Genomic DNA, 21,766 nt, shown 5'->3' on the forward strand with positions numbered 1-21,766 from the left:
GATCTAGCCTCCCCACTAGAACATCAAGGGGCCTCTTTGGCACAGGGAGCCTTAAACCAACTGAGGCTGCCCCAGTGGGTACAACCCCTTTTGAATGGACACAGCCTGGCCACAGGGACCGTTGTAGCTGCTTCCAAGTTAGATTACTGTATGCGGGGGCTGCCTTCAAAAACTGTATGGAAACCACAGTAAGTCCCAATGCAGCTATTAACAGAGACCAAGTGCTGAGATCGTATCACACCAGTGCTTAAATAGCTACACCATCTCCCAGTCCATTTCCGGGAACAATACTGGGGTGGAACTCAATGTTGTGCCATTATGAACAAAATGCACAATCATTTCAGCTTGCCAGATGTAACAATCCCCGCCCCACTGCACACGCCGTTCTGTGGGTTCTTGCCTACCCACACCAGTACAATTTTGGGGGTTCACACACACTGCAACATGCTGAAGTCACTCGTGCATGCCATACAACGTGCCCTCCTCCTGTCCTGATGCTGCAGCCATTCTGTCTCCTGGTGGCTCGCTGTGAGGAAGGTCACTAGCCACCTTTCTCAAAGTAAAACATTGGGGTGTTCAAAAAGGATGTGTTATACAGCATGTGTGTGCTGGGCCTTCTCAGTTGTGACCCCTCAGCAAAGCGCATGCTCCTGGTGATGGGCATTGCTTAATGCTTGCTTATTTTGTTATCTCTTTGGTGCCTGGTGAACTCCTTTTCCATTTCTTAGGCCTTTTAACGAATCCAGCCCGTGATATAAAAATGTATTTTCCTGCTCTTTTATAGGCTGTTCCCCCCCTGCCTGCTGTTAGTTTTGATATCGTCACATTTTCCGTGGTTGCATTTGTTTTTGTGTGTAGTAAAGAAAGTCATTTTGAAAGAGAGGCTATACATATGGTAAAATAATACGATTTTCTTAAATGGAGGTTGTCCTACAGGCATGCAAAGCAAGAGTCAAGCCAATATAAAGTCTCTGATAAAAAAAATCTCTCTCTCTCCCACCCGCCTCCCTACCCTCCTGTGGGGCTTAAATCCCTGCTCATTTGAATACCCATATGTTTAAATCCATTCATTCTTTTTCAGTGGATGTGCTTAAATAAATCCCACTGGAGAAAATGAGAATTAATTATATGTTCAGCTCTTTGCTGAACACATTCTATATAAAGTAAGAATGCACTGTAATAATCCTGTCTAGAACTCACAACAGGATTATTTCCTACAGAAGGAGTCAAACTAACGATTGCCCAGCTATGCACACATGAGAAGCAAAAGAAATCTTGCCTCAGAATTCCACAAGGTCCCACAAGGCAAGGTTGCTCATACTCTGTAGTCCAAAGATCCAAGCTCTGTAACATAATACTCCAGATTCTGCAATCTGAATAAATTCTACACACACACACACACAAACATTTGATTTCCTACCATAACGGTTTTCACTTATTTTATTTATTTCAATGTATTTATATCCCGTTTTCATTTAATTTATATATTTCTGTTTGGAGTGCCTAGGCTGTTCCTGACGAGAAACAGGAAGCTCATTCAGGGGACAGAATTATAACACCCCAATAAATAAAAGTCCTGCTCAGCTGCTCCTGGCTGGCTTTGAGATTTCACAAGCCAGGATGCTAGAGGCCGTTTCTGCAAAGAAATGGAAGAAGTTTGAAAGAGTGATAGTTCCACTTTCACCACCTCTTAATATATTACAAAAACCTGCAAAACCTATTCAGCAAACAGGATTTGTGGGATTTTGCATTCTATTAAAATCTACAAAGCCTGTTTGATCAGTGACTGGAAGCAACACTGAGATAGAAAGGCCTCTCTCAAACCACTCTCTAAGGACTAGAAATTTTCTAATGGGAGGGGACACATTTCCATGTTTACAGAGTAATATCTAAGACACATAGAACTATGAAGGTTCTTGAAGAATTTGATTCCAATGCTAATTGATACAATCCTGGACAACTGTGCAGTTTGAAACTGAGTTGTCTTTTGGATTTCGTACCCCTCTGACTTTTGTGTTATTATTCTTGGCTGCGTATACACCATACATTTAAACCACATTACTTCCCACACAACTGTGCCCTCCTGTAGCACAGAGAAGGTTATCAGGGCTTTTTATCTGATATTGATGCAGGCTGAGGGGTGGATATTGCTGGCTTCCTGGGATAAAAATATATTTATATGTACTTGTCTTTAACTGCTGTAATATACAGTATCTTTATCTTTGCACTCAATTTTCTTGGCCTGCTACCATAACAAACTGCTTGGTTGCCCAAAGCATCGGGAACTGTATGTAGTTTGTTAAGGGTGCTGGTAACTGGAACTCTATGAGGGGTAAACTAGAGTTCCTAGGATTCCTTTGAGTGCAGGAAATATGCTTTAAATGTATGGTGTGTATGCAGTCCTTGACTCAAAAAATGTATCCTAAAAAAGCATATTTTAGGATAAAAAATGTTTACAAATGAGATTAAAACATATTAAAATTTTAAATATATATCTAAATGCAAATTTTCATATTATTTTCTCTTTAAAGTTACAGATTAGCACAGAAATGGGATGGCATGATCACAGGCAGGAAAGAGACTGATCCATTCATCCTGACACAGAACACGCACTGTCTTGCTTATACGAAAATCCCTTCAGACTTTCCAAGACTGGGGAAAAAAATCTATAAAAATCCTACCCATGCAAATGGAAGTTGAATTAAAGAAGCAAAAATGAAAATCAGGAGTCTGCCTTGACTAAAGCAGATGCTAACTAATCCTTCCTAATGAGCAAACTGAACAAACATGATTAGCGAATATTAAACTTTATGAATGTGTTATACTGGGAGAATTAACACTGGAAGGGCTGGATGCTACTGTGGTTATTTCTCACTCCTCCGTTCTTCATTCCCACAAGATTTTTATGATTTTTATTGTAAGGATCTGACTTTCCTTCCTCTACCCTTCCATAAATGTAGTAAGCACTTGTTTTAAATATGGGAGTGGGAGACTGCTTAACACATTAAACTGAAGTAAAATTAATAAGAGTTCTGTTAACATTGCTAGCAGGGCTCACTGATGAAGGAACTGGTGGGTATTTTAGCAGGGCAATTTAAATCTTTATAAGAAATTATTGGGTGCTGGGGCGGAGGCAGGGGGTGCCACAGCCAGCACCATGAAAGCATGTGATTGCTAACTAGTTAGCCTTGCCTCATTGGGTTGCTGATATAAGCAAGAGATGCTAACAACTATATGCTTGCATGAGGCTGACAGAAGTGCCCCTTTCTCCAGCACTGCCTCCTAATCTCTGGTAAGAACAAGAATTCCTCTACTTTCCTTGATCTCCCAGCAATGTTCACCAGCACGACGAGCGAACTGGTCCCTGATCATAGCAAGCAGTTGAAATGGTAATAGTCCTTGTAGATGTCATGAGTCCCATGGAGGTGTTGGTCAGATTCTGAGGCAGAATGGGAGGAGCTCAGGGAATCAGAGCTATAGGAATTGGGACCCCAAAAACATGACTGAGCCCAGGAGGGAGCCAGAGTCTTCGCAGAGGGAGATCTGGATCCAGTGGAGGGGCTTAGTGGTTATGTAAGAGCCCCATACTCATATTACACCCTCACTAAAAGCAGTCATGAATAAAGGCATTAAAAGAGCCCACCAGAATGATAGTAAGAGAGAAAAGATAGCTTGCTGAAACCATGAAATAAAACTGCAGAACGCCTAACGTTCATTGTTAGGTGGGAATTCTGCAGCATCTGGCAAAAAGAGAATGCGGATTCCTCTTCCTTCTCCATTTTAATTTATGCCTGCCTGGAGGAGTTGAGGCATTCATTCCCCAAACTTAAAAGTCTTGATTGCTATGCCAGCAACTATAAATTCTCTACAAATTGATGCGCTTGTAGGTTTTGACCCAGGTAGTGAAGCCTAGCAGATTCTGCCACATTTTATTACATCCTTGAGTGCGGCAAAGGGCTGGCTTGCTGCGCAGTGAAGCTACTTCACTCCGTCACTCTAGTCAAAAGCTAGGTTGCATTTCCACCTTCAGACCTCACAGGTGTTGTTTCATTGCTCTCCTTTCAAATGCAGTTATTTGATTTTCAAATGCAGGATGTGTTTCTGTTTTGTTTCATCTGGGTGCCACTTTTTATGTGTGTGGTTTTTTTTCCTGGAATGGAGAACAATACCAGTGCTGGAAGAAGTCTGCACTTTTCAGGTTATGAGTGGAGGGAAATGGTCTCTTTCCAACTCAGGTTTATCCTCAGTCCCCACGGTGGCAACGGCAGTTATATCACCATTGCATACTTTTCCTAACAGGAAGGTTTTCCTACGTAGACAACAAATGCAGGAAACAAAGTATTATACAAGTATTTAATATCTCAACCCCCCCAAAAAAAAACCAGGGTAAAGATAATATGGAACGGTTTGGTATCACACGTCACTTCAGGTATTCAAGGCCTTGACTGCTGAAAGGACCCTCAGGTAAGCCAGGTCTCTGCTGTAAGGATTCTGTAGCTTAGAACCTCAGCACAGGGCAAATAGTTCCATAAAGGCATAAAAGCAATGCCCAGTCAAACCACAGAAAAAGGGCACTGCAAAAAAGAGTCAGGGTGCAATGCAGCATAAATGACATGCATGTTGCAGTTTCAGAGATTTCTCACCATGAAGTGCACACCAGTTTGTAAGCATTCACTTAAAAAACAAAGCTGTCCTTTGACAGGTTGAGTGGCACATGCCTAGGACAAAGTCATTGTCTTCATGCTTGGGAGCATTTCATGGGGAAATGTTTTCTCAAGGGAATGTACATCCATCATGTAACATTCATTGCTCTTCCTAGAGACAAAGCAATAGTACTGGGGGGGGGGGAAAGGAGTTAGGAAAATGGCTTTCAGACTACCATTCAGATGCACATTAGATGTACACTTCCAATATGTGGTCCCACAAGTCATTTGGGTGACAGAGACGAGGTACACTTGGAAGGGAGTCCCCCTGAACTCAGTGTGGCTTACTACTGTGTAAACTTGCACAGGATCATGATGTCAAACTGTAATAATGCAAGGTTCATGCACAATTCTAGGTGCTTTTGACTCATGTGTTACAGCAGATACTGAAATATCTTCTCACACTGTGGTTCTGCTCTGCTCACAGAAGTGATTTGCATGAGCACTTCTGTTAATGAAAATTGCAATCTGGGAAGCTGACCTGAAATATTCACCTTGCAGGAGTGGTAAATACCCTTCACTATTCCTCTTCAGTGAAGGAGAGTTATAAAAGTCAGAACATATCCTCTCTTTTAACAGGAATCTGGAACAGTGTTAGAAACTGTGATATGAAAGCCAGGAGTTAAATGGCACCTTAAACCTAGGTTATGGGCACAACAATGGACGGTCTAAGCGCACTTTTTTTAATAACAAGAATACAAAGCTGGAAATGAATGAACCGTAGCTAAAATATTATGTTCATTTTTCACATGGTCTAGTCATAGAATCAAAGAATCATAGAATCATAGAGTTGGAAGAGACCACAAGGGCCATCGAGTCCAACCCCCTGCCAAGCAGGAAACACCATCAGAGCACTCCTGACATATGGTTGTCAAGCCTCTGCTTAAAGACCTCCAAAGAAGGAGACTCCACCACACTCCTTGGCAGCAAATTCCACTGTCGAACAGCTCTAACTGTCAGGAAGTTCTTCCTAATGTTTAGGTGGAATCTTCTTTCTTGTACTTTGGAACCATTGCTCCGTGTCCGCTTCTCTGGAGCAGCAGAAAACAACCTTTCTCCCTCCTCTATGTGACATCCTTTTATATATTTGAACATGGCTATCATATCACCCCTTAACCTCCTCTTCTCCAGGCTAAACATGCCCAGCTCCCTTAGCCGTTCCTCATAAGGCATTGTTTCCAGGCCTTTGACCATTTTGGTTGCCCTCCTCTGGACACGTTCCAGTTTGTCAGTGTCCTTCTTGAACTGTGGTGCCCAGAACTGGACACAGTACTCCAGGTGAGGTCTGACCAGAGCAGAATACAGTGGCACTATTACTTCCCTTGATCTAGATGCTATACTCCTATTGATGCAGCCCCGAATTGCATTGGCTTTTTTAGCTGCCGCGTCACACTGTTGGCTCATGTCAAGTTTGTGGTCAACCAAGACTCCTAGATCCTTTTCACATGTACTGCTCTCAAGCCAGGTGTCACCCATCTTGTATTTGTGCCTCTCATTTTTTTTGCCCAAGTGCAATACTTTACATTTCTCCCTGTTAAAATTCATCTTGTTTGTTTTGGCCCAGTTCTCTAATTTGTCAAGGTCGTTTTGAGGTGTGATCCTGTCCTCTGGGGTGTTAGCCACCCCTCCCAGTTTGGTGTCATCTGCAAATTTGATCAGGATGCCCTTGAGTCCATCATCCAAGTCGTTGATAAAGATGTTGAATAAGACCGGGCCCATCTGAAGACTTCTTCATCTGAAGACTGCAAAAAATAAAGCTATGCTTCCCCTAACCACCCCCCTAATATTCTTAAGAGGGTCTCTTCTCCAGTCTTCAGAGAGTAACTGGAAGTGGGGAAGCAGAAAAAGGTCCTCCTTTGCTTCCACTCTGCAGTTTTAATCTGAAATCTTAGGCGCAGCACTGTGGTCAGACCTCCGAAACTGATCGTGCTAATGAAATTCCTTGTCGCAAAACACGCCTGGAACAATGGGCGTTTTGAACGCTGATCTGGAACTAATATTGACAACTGATGCTAGCTTTAGGGAGGATTCCAGTTCACTCTGCATTTGAGGGTGAACCTTTCGCCCTCCACCCCAGGTCCTGTGCACATATCAGAATGTAGTTCTGCAAATTAAGTCGCATAGTCAACAAACCAACCCACACATGGGTCCTGCACTTACAAGACAGTCGAGGGCTGCCTCTTTCTTCCTTTAAATGTTTTAAGCTGTTTAGAGCAACTGCATGCAGTAAAAATTATCTGTTGAAACATTGTTCAAAGACATCATATTGTTCAGTGGGGAATTGTATTGCGAAAAGGATGGCTGCCCCATGTACCTGTGGGAGTTGCCATCTTTTTCTTCATTCAACTCCCCGAGAAAAGACTGCACATTTTGATGTATGGTCATTTCCTGGGAGCAACTTAAAAATATATATTTTTTGCCTCATGGAGCTGCTCTAAAGATCTTAAAATGTTAAGGAAGAAAGAGGCAGTCCATAGACTACTTCAAAAGTATTTTTGTTTGTTTGTTAAAATGGGTGTATTTATCCACCCATAAACAAGATGAAACAGAATTATTTTTGTTTAAAAAGAAAAGAAAATGAAACCAGTACAATTTTTTGAACTTTACCTTTGGGCTACAGTCTTTGGGAGCAAAAACCCCCAACACCCTTGTGGTTTAGATCCTTTGCTTAAGTTATTGTGGAAGAGCTATACCAAATGAACAGAATTTCATAAAGACGAAGATTAACCAGAGTCATATAACAAGAGGTTAGGAGGGGTCTACAGCTGCCATCTGTGAGAAAGTCTTCATTTGTTCTGAAATTTGCATGAAATGGAATGCAATCCAGGAGATTATACTAAACTTCTGAGATCCAAGAATACATTTTTCCCCACCAAGGGGATTTGATGTCATATAGCACAATGCTGGTTACCTGGATAGAGCAGTGGTACATCCGACTTTTAATTCGAAGGGACCCTATTCAGGCATACAATGATGTCCACCCAAATACTCAATAAATTTCCATTTGTGCAAAAGGACTTCCTTCTTCTACCCCTGAAACCCTCCTGCACCTCCCAAATCTGCTCCAAAGGGTCAAGCTTTCAGGACAGATTTTGGGGGAATGCAGGGGTATTCAGGGGAGAGTTGAAGTCTACCTGAACAATGTTGGATATCACCCACAGCTCTCTTCTTGAAAACCAATAGTTTGGACCCTGGGGAGTGCATATATGTTGGCCTCGGACTGGGGAAGAATCACCCATGAAACTCATTGGGTGAACTTATTCCAGTCACTAGCCTAATCTACTTCACAGAGTTATTGTGAAGCTACATATTCTAGAGCTCGATAGATGGAATGGTGGAATAGAAGTATATTTAATAAAATAAATAAATACTCGGAAGTGCTTCAATATTTTAGAGACGGTGCTCCATAAAATGCACACACAATAAAGTCCCTGTCAAAGCTTCCTAGTTTTCAAGGTAATGATGGATTTTGTGAATCAGAACACCTCTTTAGAACTTTTGTTTTGACTACTATTTTTATCTGAAGCAGTGCCTGTTAAATGGTAAAATCACAAAATGAATGGTCATACCTTACCCATTATGCTACTTGCTGTATGATAATGCAATAGATTTTCTTTCCTGGGAACAAATCTATATAAACTGTGATTTCCTAAATGACTGTCAAGATGAAAACCAACCTGTGCAGTGCTGATGTATTTTAAGAGCCTGCTGGCTTCGTTATTCAGGGATGCTGTAGGACTTGCCCAGGGTTGCAAATTTATGTGCCAGCGGATTGTCTGGAATACCAAGGAGGGACAAAAAGAATATTAGCATAGTCAAGAACAAACATATTTTCAAGAAAAGACATTTCTAGATCTAGAGCAGAATGCATTGAAAGTCTAAGTATACTATGTCAATATATATATTATATTTAATAATACTTCCACCTAGTGCTTTTTTTTAGGCGGTACGCACCAGTATGCCATACTACTGTCTCTTTTTCCCTTGCCTGCCACTGCCACTGCTTCCCGTGATGGCTGGTGTCAGGGAACTGCCATCGGAGGAGCAGGAGGTGAAAGGGCTCACAGAGGCTGAGAGAGACTATTCAGCTGAGGAGGGAACCAGCAGGGGGAGAGGTGGAGTTCCAAGGGAAAGTGAGTCGGAGGGAGGGCTCAGAGACACTTCCAGCGAAAATAGTGGGGAGGTTTCAGGACCTCCCATAGGGACACCTACTCCTCGCCGGAAACTGTCACGCCGAGAGTCCAGAAGACGCGTTTCCGTTAAGGAGCTTTTATGCTGGAAGAAGTTCCGTAAACGCCCACTGTCCGATTCTACGAGCGACTGATGGAGCCATGCTTAAGGAGCTCCGTCACAGACAGAGGTTTGTGGACTTAGCCAAACTCTGAGGGACTAGGATTTTACGCACAAGCAGCTCACCATCCCATCACAGCAATCGGACAGTCCCTGAAAGCAGCTTGTGCAGAGAGGCATCATGAGCAACCCAGCCGGAGCCGGGGGAGCAGGAGGAGCTGGAGAGGGTCCAAGCCTGGAAGAAAAGTACAGAGTGTTGGAAGTCCAGCTAGCACTGCAAACGGCGAGGCTAGAGGAAAGGAGGGCGCAGGATGCAGAAAAGGCAAAAGGCGCTACACTAGCAAGAAAGATGCCAGGATTGGTGCAGAAGTTTGGGGGGGACCCCAGGAACTATCAAGCCTTTAGGACAGAGATGCAGTATGCTCTCGAGCTGCAGTTTGACGACTTTCCCGACGAGGCATCGCGAGTGGCGTTTGTGGTTGGCCATCTCGAAGGGGGGGCGAGAGACTGGGTTAGACCCCTGATGGCAGGGAATAGTGAAATGCTGAAGGACACGAGGAAGTTTTTTCGCGCCATGGATTTGATGTTTTCCAGCGAGATTGAACAGGGACTGGTGCGCAGACAATTGATGGCTTGTAAACAGGGGAGCCGATCGGTTCGTGAGTACTGGACTGAGTTTACAATGCTGATACATAAATTGGGGTGGGACCTATCGGCGGAACCCATTCAAATGCTTTTTGAAGAGGGGCTTTCTTCGGCGGTGAAAGACAAACTTTCCCGGGCGCCCAGGGCGGAGTCTATGGACCAGCTGACCAAATCAGCGCTGACCATTGGAGCGCGCCAGGAGGCAAGAGCCTTGGAGAAGCGGGAAGGGAAAGGAGAGCGTTGGAGGGATTTCCGCATTCCAGAGATTCCGGAGCCAAATTTCCCGCCAGGAGAGCCGATGGAAATTGGAACAGTGCGCGCGCGCGCGGTTTCAAATCCCAGTGAAGGGAGGAAGAAGGAGGGGAAGAGCACCAAGAAATGTTATCTCTGCCAGCAGCCAGGTCACTTTGCCAGAGTCTGCCCGCAAAGAAAGGAATGGCAAGGGATGGCGGGAGCTGTTGGGGGGAAGGAGGAGGGAGTCCAGGAGCCAGTAAAAGCCAACGCCTGGCTGCCACCGTCAGGGCACAGCAGCCAGGCCAAGGAGCAGTAAAAGTGCCCACTCCGGAACCTCCAAGACCAGCCCTAGTAATAGAGGTGTTGCTAGAGCTGGCAAACGGATACCCACTAAAGACAAAGGCGCTGTTGGACTCAGGCAGCTCCTGTAATTTTATGAGTAAGGAGTTTGCAGCTGAACACCAGATACAGATACTCCCTTTAAGCAACCCCCTGCAGGTGACCACGATCGATGGGAGGGAGCTGTTGGGAGGAGAAGTTAGCCTACAGACCGTCCCAATGGTTATGAGGGTGGCCAGGCACACCGAAAGGATAGCGTTCAATGTGGCCACCCTGGGAGGGGCTCCCGTTATTTTGGGAATGAGCTGGCTAGCGTTGCATGATCCGCTAGTAGGCTGGCATCAGAGAGTGGTCTCCTTTGGGTCAGCACATTGCCTGGAACACTGCAGAGAGGGAAAGGTGCCGGAAGGGGCAAAAGCCTTTCTAGCAGGGACGGAAGTGGCGGACAAAGGGAAGGTGCCCAAACAATACGCTGACCTGAGCAAGGTCTTCAGCGAAAGGGAAGCAGATAAACTACCACCGCATAGAGCCTTTGACTGCCAAATTAACCTGGTCCCTGGAGCCCAGCTCCCCGTGGGCAAGCTGTACGCCATGTCAGACAGGGAAATGCAGGAGTTAAGGGAGTTTATTGATAAAAACCTGAAGAGGGGCTTCATCAGAGAGTCCAGAGCGGTGGGGGGGAGCCCAGTGTTTTTTGTGGACAAAAAAAACACGGATAAACCCAGGCTTGTAGTGGACTACCGGGCCCTAAATGCAGTGTCAGAACCAGTGACTTTCCCCATGCCCAGAATTGATGACATTTTGACCAGGGTGAGGAAGGGAAAGATATTCACGAAACTGGACCTGAGAGGGGCATACAACCTGATACGAATAAGGAAAGGGGATGAATGGAAAACCACCATGTTCACCCCTTTGGGGGCTTTTGAATATTTAGTTATGCCCTTCGGATTGCAATCAGGCTCAGCATGTTTTCAATCGTTCATGAACCACGTCCTGGGACCTCTGCTCTACAAGAATTGCGTGGCCTTCCTCGATGACGTGTTGATATATTCAGAGAATGAGGAGCAGCATGTAAAGGATGTCAGGGAAGTGCTGAGCCAACTGCAAGCAAACCAGCTGTGGGTGAAAGTGGAGAAGTGTCAGTTTCACACCAAGGAGGTGGAATTCCTGGGGTACCGCTTATCAGACAAGGGATTAGCCATGGATCCAGGCAAGGTCCAGGCGGTGCTGGAATGGAAGACACCGAAAACGAAAAAGGATGTGCAAAGGTTCTTAGGGTTTGGGAACTTTTACCGTAAATTCATCAAGAACTTTGCCCACTTAACGGCTCCCATCACGGACTGTCTCAGCAGCAGGAAGAAATTCGTTTGGACGGCGGAGGCGGAGCAAGCATTTGAGGAATTGAAAAGGGCATTCGCTTCGGAAGAACAGCTCCTGCATGTGGATTTACAAAAACCCATGAGAGTGGAAACTGATGCCTCAGACCGGGCAGTGGGGGCGGTGCTGCTTCAGCCGGGGAGGAATAAGTCGGAATGGAGACCGTGTGCCTTCTTTTCGCGTAAGCTGAACAAATCCGAGAGGAACTACACCGTATATGACCGAGAACTACTCGCCATTCACGAAGCGTTCCGGAGATGGAGACATTTACTAATTGGCGCACAGCATAAGGTGCAAGTGTGTACGGACCACAAGAATTTGGAGTATTGGAGAACGGCACGAGTGCTCAACCAACGACAAGTGAGGTGGGCCCAGGAGTTCTCCAAATTCCATTTTGAAATTTGCTATGTGCCAGGTCCAGAAAACATCAGAGCGGACGCTCTCTCACGCAAACCTGAATATTTGGAGGGGGAGGGAGCGCCTGAAGAGAGACATATTATCCCAGAGGACCGCTGGGTGTGTGGGGCGGCCTGGGTGGGGCAAAGGGAACTGGTAGAGGGAACGGTAAATGATGAATACGCCCAGAATAAGCTCAGAGGTTTAAGGAGAGAGGGAGAAGACCCCGGAGGTTTTGAAGAAAGAAACGGGGCATTGTATTACAAAGGGGCACTATATATACCCGAAGGGGAATTGAGGGGGAGAGTACTCAAACAGCTGCACGACAACCCCACAGCGGGGCATTTTGGGCAACACAAGACCATGTGGTTGGTGACCAGGGAGTTTTGGTGGCCCAAGGTGAGGGAGGATGTACGGGAGTATGTAAGAGGGTGTGACCAATGCCAGAGAGCCAAAGGAGAAAGGCGGGCGCCAGCGGGGTTATTAGAACCGTTACCCACACCAGAACGACCGTGGGAGGCGGTATCGATAGATTTTATGACTGATCTGCCTAAATCCCAGGGGGAAACCGCCATACTAGTCGTAGTAGACCTGTTAACTAAGATGGGTCACTTTGTAGCTTGCTCACATGCAGTCACGGCGGAAGAGACAGCGAAATTGTTTGTAGAACACATTTTTAGGCTGCATGGCGCCCCCTTGAGGGTGGTCTCCGACAGAGGGAAACAGTTCACGTCCAGGTTCTGGAGGAAACTTATGAGCTTGTTGCACGTAGAGGTCAACTTTTCGACTGCCAGGCACCCTGAGACCAATGGGCAGGCGGAGAGAGCAAACGGTATTCTCCAACAATACCTGAGGTGTTATGTCAATGACAGAGAGAACGATTGGGTCGAAAAGTTGGCGCTAGCGGAATTTGCCTACAATAATGCGGAGAATGTGTCCACCGGGATGAGCCCCTTTTTGGCTAATTATGGGTGCCACCGCAGGGCGTTTCCAGGGGGAGGAGGGGAGAGATGGAGTGTCCCGGCCGCCGAACATTTTGTAGAAGAAATGGAAGCGATCCATCGTCAACTCCAACTCAACTTAGAAAGGGCCAAAGAAGAATATAAGAGGCAGGCAGACAAGAGCAGAAGGGAAGGTGAAACCATTAGGGTGGGGAGTCAGGTCTGGCTGTCAACCCAAGGGTTGCCGTTCAAGGGGGGTTGCAAGAAATTGAGACCCAAAAGATTGGGACCATTTGAGGTCATCCAACAGGTCAACCCAGTGGCTTTCAGACTCCGGTTACCGAACCACATGAAACTGCACCCAGTATTCCACAGGTCATTACTGTCACCATATAGGGGGGAAGGTGAAGGGGTATCCACACGGGGGCCAGTCTTAGAAGAAAGGGAAAGCAGCAACCATGTGGCGGAGATCATCGACTCCAGGTGGAAGGGTAATCAGGTGGAGTATTTGGTCGCGTGGGAAGGGGAACCGGAGTCGGAAAACACCTGGGTGACGGCAGAGGAGGTCAGTGACGAGATCTTGATCGAAACGTTCCACCAAAGGTTCCCCAGGAAACCTCAGCCAGTAGCAAGGTTCCGGAGGGAGTACTTTGGCACCACCGACGATGAGGAGGAACTGGAAGGATTCAGGGAATCAGAGTTGGAAGAAGGAACAGACTCCGATGAGGAGGAGTACTTGGAAACCGGAAACAGCAACCGGTGGAGGGAAGTGTTCGAAACTTCGGAAGATGAGGGAGGTTCTTTCAGGGGTTTTGCTCCCTCGCCTCCCGCAGAGGAGGGGAGGGAAGGGGGTGAAGGGGGCCCTGGAGGGGAGGTGGATGTCAGGGAACTGCCATCGGAGGAGCAGGAGGTGAAAGGGCTCACAGAGACTGAGAGAGACTATTCAGCTGAGGAGGGAACCAGCAGGGGGAGAGGTGGAGTTCCAAGGGAAAGTGAGTCGGAGGGAGGGCTCAGAGACACTTCCAGCGAAAATAGTGGGGAGGTTTCAGGACCTCCCATAGGGACACCTACTCCTCGCCAGAAACTGTCACGCCGAGAGTCCAGAAGACGCGTTTCCATTAAGGAGCTTTTATGCTGGAAGAAGTTCCGTAAACGCCCACTGTCCGATTCTACGAGCGACTGATGGAGCCATGCTTAAGGAGCTCCGTCACAGACAGAGGTTTGTGGACTTAGCCAAACTCTGAGGGACTAGGATTTTACGCACAAGCAGCTCACCATCCCATCACAGCTGGCACCAGTTTTTGCAGAATAAAGTTAACTGTCCTATAATTTCCCGCATCCACACTGGATCCCATTTTATGGATTTCTTTTTTTTGTGGCTGGCTTTATGAGGTAAGAATAAAAATTTATAAAAACACAAGTTTGTTCTGTATCTGTTCCTGCCAGCCATGTGGAACAATGGATGCAGCCTATCTAGACTTAGAGGAAGTCAGAAAGAAAGACCAAGATCATATGAAAAGCTGCAAAGCGCTTATTGTCAAACAGGGCTCCCCAAATCAGGCCTCTGATTTTGTGAATCTAACCTTATAATACAAGAAGCTATTCTGCACCTGTAGAGAAAAGTTATTCCACCACCACCCCCATCGAGACCATTCTGTGGTGTCCTGAAAGAGGCAATGTTGTTGCCCACAGCATGGCATGCTCTTGATTTCATCTCTAGGGAAAGCTAGTGTCAGCACTGTTCGTACTTTTTGGAATCTGTGAAACCTGTCAGCTCAAAACCTTGGAGATCCTGTCAGCCTAGCATATAACTTTTCACACATAAAATAGGACAGGAAAGAACTTGAGGAAATGTGCTTGCATTAACAAAGGCAATTGCATTCCTTCCCACCCTCCAGAAATCCATTCCCTTGGTGGAATCTCTGTCATCATGTCAAAAATGCATATGGCCACCCTTTTCCTCTCAGAAATACATAAAAAATAATGCTCTTTTAAAGCAGGGGTGGCGCATCAGTGGCCAGGCCATATTGTTGGAGTACAACTCCCACCCTTTGACCATGTAGGCTGGGGCCTGATGGGCATTAGAGTTCAATAGCAACTGAAGTGGAACAACACAGTTCCAATTTCTTTATTGAGGTACTTTCATCTGGCTTCAGAAGGAAGAGAAATCAGACTCCATTGACTTAGCTGAGGGACAAGCTGAAACCTGCATAACCACTAGCACAGCCTCATTTGAACATCTGCTACTTCCTCCCACCTTCCACAGGAAGACTACGGTTAAATGCAGACTCCATGGCTGCAACATCAGTCAACTTTCGTTCTTTCCTTCCCTCATCCCTTCCTTGTTTTGTTTACCATTTGCCTGGAGAAATAGGGTTTTGGTTTGCCTTTGTATTGCCCTACTGGGGATGCTGGAATTAAAAAGGATTCTTCCATGCTGTTAATACGCTGTGGCTAAGATGTGAACAGTGGTTTCATTTGATATTCAGAGACTGGGGAAGTGGGGGAATGTATGATGTCTGAAGTAGGAAGTTATGCTTCCTCTCTCCTGTTCTCTATGATACACCTAATGCCAACCACAGGAAAAGCAAACGAAGTGAGAGCCAGCTTCTGATGGCAAGTATCACTACGTTGAGTCCCACAGGGATTTTTGTTAGAAGAGGTGCTGAATAGGGCAATGTATCACCAGCCAAACATTGTGATGTAGTGACATATCAGGATGTTGAAAAGCGGGAGTGGTGGTGGTTTCACCCTGGCACCTTGTGGGGCCAGGGCTGATGCAGCTTGTTCCTCCCTCCATGCGCCAGGTGCTGGCAGTGGAGGGTGTCAGGCAAGCCCCACCCACGGTATACTGCTGGGTGAAGGTGCCATCACGCTCTGGCCCTCAAACCGGTCCTGGGTGATGCATCAATACATCGCCCAGGCCTAGTTCTGATGAGGAGTTATTTCACTCATTAATTTGTGCACCGGTATGTTCAGATTTGGATCCTAGGTATGAACACTGTGCTAGTGGGATCTTTTCTGACAAAGCCAGTGTCCTGCTCCTGATATTTATCATTAAGAAGAGTGAGCTCAAGTAGGAGGAGCAGAGTTGGCATTAGAGACCATGGATTAGAAAACCTGTGTTTTTCCTCTATTGCACAGAAAAGGAGAAAATAAATATATGTAAGAATAATGGGAACGGAGGTACCCATCAGGAATTCTAGGAGGTTGGAAACTAAAACACGGTCCCCAAACAAGAATGCAATTGGGGATTTGATAGGGCAGAGGTCTCCAACCTTTTTAGGCCAGCCCCTCTCATCCCTTCTCCCCTCCACTGGATCAACTCCTCTCCCCCACCCCCCGCAGAAGCAGAAAGAGAGAAGGCACCTGTACACTTTTTGCTTTTCCAAGGGAGGTGAGTAAAAGTTGGATCCAGTAGAATTGATCTGGGCCTTGGAAAGCACATAGAGCTTAAAGAGAAAATGGGAAATTGTGTTTAAAAATGAAATGGGAAGAGTGACACTATGTGCTTTTCAAGAGAGAGAAAAGGTAACCTCCTCATGACCATGGGGGCAGTGAGCATGGGAGTTTGAAGGCTTTGTGAGTGCCCATGCCGTTCCACCCCATGAGTACAGTGGTACCTCGGCTTACAGACACTTCAGGTTACAGACGCTTCAGGTTACAGACTCCACTAACCCAGAATTATTACTTCAGGTTAAGAACTTTGCTTCAGGATGAGAACAGAAATTGTGCGGTGGTAGCGCGGCGGCCCCATTAGCTAAAGTGGTACCTCAGGTTAAGAACAGTTTCAGGTTAAGAACGGACCTCCAGAACAAATTAAGTTCTTAACTTGAGGTACCACTGCACCACATTGGTAACCCTGTTTCTATCATAAAAAAACTCAGAGCCTATGATAGAAACGCCTTGTACCATTCAAGAACACTAACAGAAACAAAAGTAAATTGGGTGCCAGGCTCTGAATTCATCTACAACGGACTTCATGGAGGTCATATCCTTAGGACTACCAGAAAAGGATCCTTTGCAAGGATGGATGGTAGACACATTGCAGGGAGCAGGGTGGAATGTAATGAGAGGGAAAGGGCAAAGTTCAAAGACAAAAGGGGGATGAGAGTCAGACCAGATCAACAGCCATGAATGGATAGCGTGAGTCATATTTTTGCAGCTTAAATAAACACTGTCTTGCTGGGAGCCAAAAACACTACACGAAGCTTTTTGTTCATTGAGGGTAGAATTCTCCCTCGTCCCCTTGTAGAGGAATAATGAAAAGAACATTTTAGAAATTTTTTGCAATTGACAGCCAGAAAGCCGACTTCGGTTTTTCCATCACTTAAACTGTTCTTTTGCACTCTCTTAACTTTCCATTACTGGTCAATGAATGAGCTTGCATGCCCTTCAAAACTGAAGCTGAAATACCAACTTGCAGCATCTGTCACTGCTATCTCATTTCTAGGCAGCAGTGTTGAATTGCCTGGACCCATTGGGAGGGAGAAGCGTGAAGCTTTCCAAAACCATTCAAAACTTTCCTACAGCCAGACAGCATTTGAAGGAACTTGAAGGCTGGAATTCTGACAGGTCAGAAGGCAGAGATGAGAATGAGAATTGACAACACATTCCCAGGCAGAAGCCAAGGACATATGTAGACCTGAGTCCACTTAATTCAGAAATGTCTTTGTGGCAGGCAGTGCATGTACCACACAAAAGAAAGTGAACTTTAGCATATCCAAACCTATATTTTAAATGTATTTTTACATATAGCTTGCAGCGGGTGGGGAAAACATCTGCTGCAACAAAATGAACTTTTGTCTTTATTTTTTAAAATAAAATAAAATTCTGAGAAGAATTTTTTATCGTGGCAGATCTAATGTAGTTACTTTTTGTGGAAAGACATGTGTCTAGGTTAGCCAACATGGCGCCCTCAAACAGTTGTTGGTTCACAATTCCCATCAGCCCCAGTCAGCATGGCCAATGGTTTGGGGGAGGGTGTTACTGGCAGGGGAAGATAAGATATACAAAACCAAGCAGTGCTAAAGCAGAAACAGACCCCAAGACTGCTAAGAACTCAAAAGCTTATTTTCCCTCAGTCAAAATCCAAAGGGCCCAAATCGTTCCTTTTATCTCATGACCCCAAGCTTTTGGGCCATTTTACCATTTTTATGTAAAGAAATACTTGTAAAGTATTTTATGTAAAGAATCACCTGTTGTTCACCATCAACCAACAAATACAAGCTGGGCTGTACAGAGAGGGATTTCACTATGCTTATCACAACAGAACAGCTTGGCTCATGGCAAATCAATCTGACATTTTAAAAAGGAATAAGAAATTTTGGGGAGCAGTGAATTGTCCAAGAGCAACTAATGCTGTAGCATTGCTAAAGCTAACCAGCTGTGGACCTGATCAGCCCCTTGAATGGAAGACCACTGGTAGCACCATGTAAAAGCAGAAGCGGGGGAATTAAAAAGTAGGATAAAAGTATGCTGTCTCTCAACATGTTTGAATGTACATCAGTGCAATTGCAGTATTATACTTTTATGTCCTCTGCTCTGCTAACCTGGCAAAAGAGGCTGCTTTAGCAGCACAGAGGTATGTGCCAGTCCATTCATCCCAGAGATATTATGGGCCAAGTATATTATTGATAGAAAATTAAATCACAACAGCCTCAAGACAAAACAGGAGTCATTTTAAACTCTACATGATAAATGGGAACGTCAGGTAATCCAAATATAACTGCCAGGTGCTTGTAAACATTGGCAAAGCAAATTGGAGATGGTGGTACCAGCTATGGAAAATAATCTGATGGTTCCATAGACATTTGAGACAAATGGGTCCTAGACAGGAAGCCAATCTCAGGAGGAGGAAGTGTTACCAGCCAACTTGTCAGGCCAGGAACATTGGGTTTTGGGTGGAGGAGGGGGTGCATGTGTGTCTGAAAAAGAAAAAAGAAAAACTATTATCAAAGTTCAAAGTTGCTTCTAGATGACATGTTTAATGAGCATTCAGCCTTATTTGTTTGCGAAGAGGTTAGATGCTGAAGGCCATTTAAAGAGCACTCAGAGCAAGTATTATCCCACACTTTTCAGTGCATTTTCTGTTCACTTTCCTTGTCACAAAAAGTCCAAGCTTTATTTCACAAGGGCTCCACATCAGCTTTAATTGTACAGTCTGAATTTGCTGGGATATGATTGAATCCCACCAAAAATTAATGACAGTCTAAAACCTCCGCAAGTCAAGGTTTTTCGGACCTTTGATCTTGACAGTAACAAGAATATGGTAGGGCATAAATTTAAACACAATTAGATTTCCTGTCCAATGGATGACACAAATTCCTTTCAAAGTTAATGAACGGATCCAATTAGGACAGAGATTTCTAAAGCACAAAATTCTTATCCACACATGTCATTTCTCATATCAGGACCAGCAGCATATAGATGAAGCACAACTTGAGAAGCTAAAACATCATTTAAAAAACAACACCACAAAAGCTTGTGATGTCTATAGTTTTACATTTCTTCTTTTTTATCCAGTACATATCTAAATGTTAACTGTTAACTGCAGTCTTAAAAAATTACTGCTAAATACATAACACACCTACAGTGCTTTGTGTTTGTGTGTGTGTGTGTGTGTGTGTGTGTGTGTGTGTTTTACAAATGATTCCCTGCATACAATGGCTGTAATACAGATGCAAAGCAGACCTTTTTAAACAGAAGACAAAGTCTGAGAATTACATGTACATCTATAGGAAGTCCTCTATATTTTGTAAGAAAGTGTAATTCACAAACAATTAGGCATAAAATCATATGGAAATAAATGCAATGTGCTGCACTGCACGTTGTTTAAGTTCCACATTCTTTCTAGCATGGCATAATGTTTACTGGATTGCTCCATGGGAATATAAAATACACCCAACAACAGAGGATGTTTAATACTACAGCTGTCTTCATCTAAGAGAGTGCACAGCTTTGCAGAATATCTGACAGCTAGTACAGATGTTACATTTTTAAGGAGCCTGTGTGTCACTTAACATCTGATGCACAGAGTGGTGTCACAGCACAACAGAGCTGGTATTTCAGCTATTATAAAAATTGCATTTCCTTATTTGTTTTTAATCCTTTCTCTTCCTCATGAAGAACCTCAGTAACCACAAGATAGGGATGGAATGTTTTGAAAATCTCAGTGTCAAGTTTCTCTGCATGGGTTTTTTCTAACTCCAATCCTATTCCTCGATTTTGAAAAGAAGTTACCGTAATTCCCCCTACCTAACCACTAAAAATAATAATAAAAATCCTGCTAACAATATGAATAATTCTAGCATATCATATACTATATATACAATCCAAGTTGCCTAAAGTAACCAACATGTAAACAGATGCATATAGCTGTATAAAAATACTTATGTATCTTATAAAATTGTGCAGCAGAAATATAGTATAGCATAAGGCTTGACTCATTTATACATATTGGACCATATTCAAAGTAGCACCATTTCCCTTATTCTCTGCTCTCACAATCCCTTGACTCAATAATGGTCCACATTCCCAGTGAAGCTGGTTGTCTCTGGTGCCTCACGTAAGAGACATCATCTCATAAGATGTGGCCTTATGACATCGTTGACAAAATCACATGGTGCATTCCAACAGGACTAAAAAAAGTAGAGTGAACAAATTGGGCCTAAGAATGTGAGATCAAAGAAGAAGAATGAAGAGAAACAGAATTATGTGTTCAGAGGTGCCCACCATTTAAAAATTTTTAAGTTACTTTTCATCAAGCAGGGGGGGAAATCCACAAAATTAGACTAGAGGCTTTCTCTCTACCCTGATTATACTTCAATGCATTTTTAGTCATTAGATGTCCATCTTTATTATTTCCATCTGTGTTTTAAGCAGTGCTATAACAGCTGTAGAAAAAAAATAATTATCCAACATGCAAACTTTTCTTGCATGTTTCTTTTCATGGAAGATGTTCTCTTCCGTGAGATAGTTATATGTTTTTGAGAATCTGTTTAATATCTAGAAACATGCAAAGGTCAGGTTGGTTTTTTTAAGTGTTTACTTTGGCCTAATTAGACAGTAATCTGTGTTGATGTTCCCCTGGAGACCACTTTCTCTTTCAGCATATGCGCCCTTTAAATAATCTGCAATTAAAATCGTCTCATGTGTCCTTCTGAAATGGCAACACTGCAATAATAAAGCATTCAAAGGCCAAGTTTACAAGTAGCTATTATATCACTGGAATGACAGACTACAAGGATCTTTGGATATCAGCTGGTGGGCTCTGCCTTGTCATTGATACTCCTTGTTTAAAGGGGGGGTTGCTTTACCCTCAAGGGCAGAGAACCATGCCACTCCCAGTCATTCCACACTGGGCTACCTGGACAAAACCTTTGACAGGATGTAAGGCTGCTTTCTACATGTGAATTCAGAGGGTGTGAGCCTGCCGTTACTCCCTAACGGTTCACTTCAATTGATGGCCATAATGTTGTTCTCCAAACTCGACTTTTACACCCATATACTTTATTATGGCTGGCACCGATGTGTCCGCTTGCCCGAGAGCAGGTGACAGTGTACTATCCTTCTTTCCCATAGCAATAGCATGGATGAGAGTTAAGTCGTGGGCAGCCAGCCCTGTATATTATGGTTTGGGTACAAAGAGCTGCTCTGAACACCAGCTGCTAGAAATCACAAGCAGGAAAATGCTATTGTCTTCATGTCCTGACAGTGGGCTTCCCACAGGCTTCTGTTTTGCTACTGTTAGAAAAGAATGCTGGACATGGTCTGATCCAGCAGAACTCTTCTTATATTCCCATGCTTGGGCTCACACAAGAGATTTGTGCTATCCCAATA

General features: G+C 44.5%; 1 protein-coding gene across 2 annotated transcripts in view; it reads right to left on the reverse strand.

The window, feature by feature from the left end:
• Positions 1-21,766, reverse strand: part of METTL24 (methyltransferase like 24) — an 81,029-nt gene that overhangs the window by 37,341 nt on the left and 21,922 nt on the right. For both annotated transcript variants that reach the window (XM_053381666.1, XM_053381667.1), the window contains exon 2: positions 8,381-8,479. In XM_053381666.1, the coding sequence (XP_053237641.1) occupies positions 8,381-8,479 (99 nt within the window). The remainder of the gene's footprint in view (positions 1-8,380; positions 8,480-21,766) is intronic.

The sequence above is a fragment of the Podarcis raffonei genome, chromosome 3 (genome assembly GCF_027172205.1).
Source record: "Podarcis raffonei isolate rPodRaf1 chromosome 3, rPodRaf1.pri, whole genome shotgun sequence".
Classification (NCBI taxonomy): domain Eukaryota; kingdom Metazoa; phylum Chordata; class Lepidosauria; order Squamata; family Lacertidae; genus Podarcis; species Podarcis raffonei.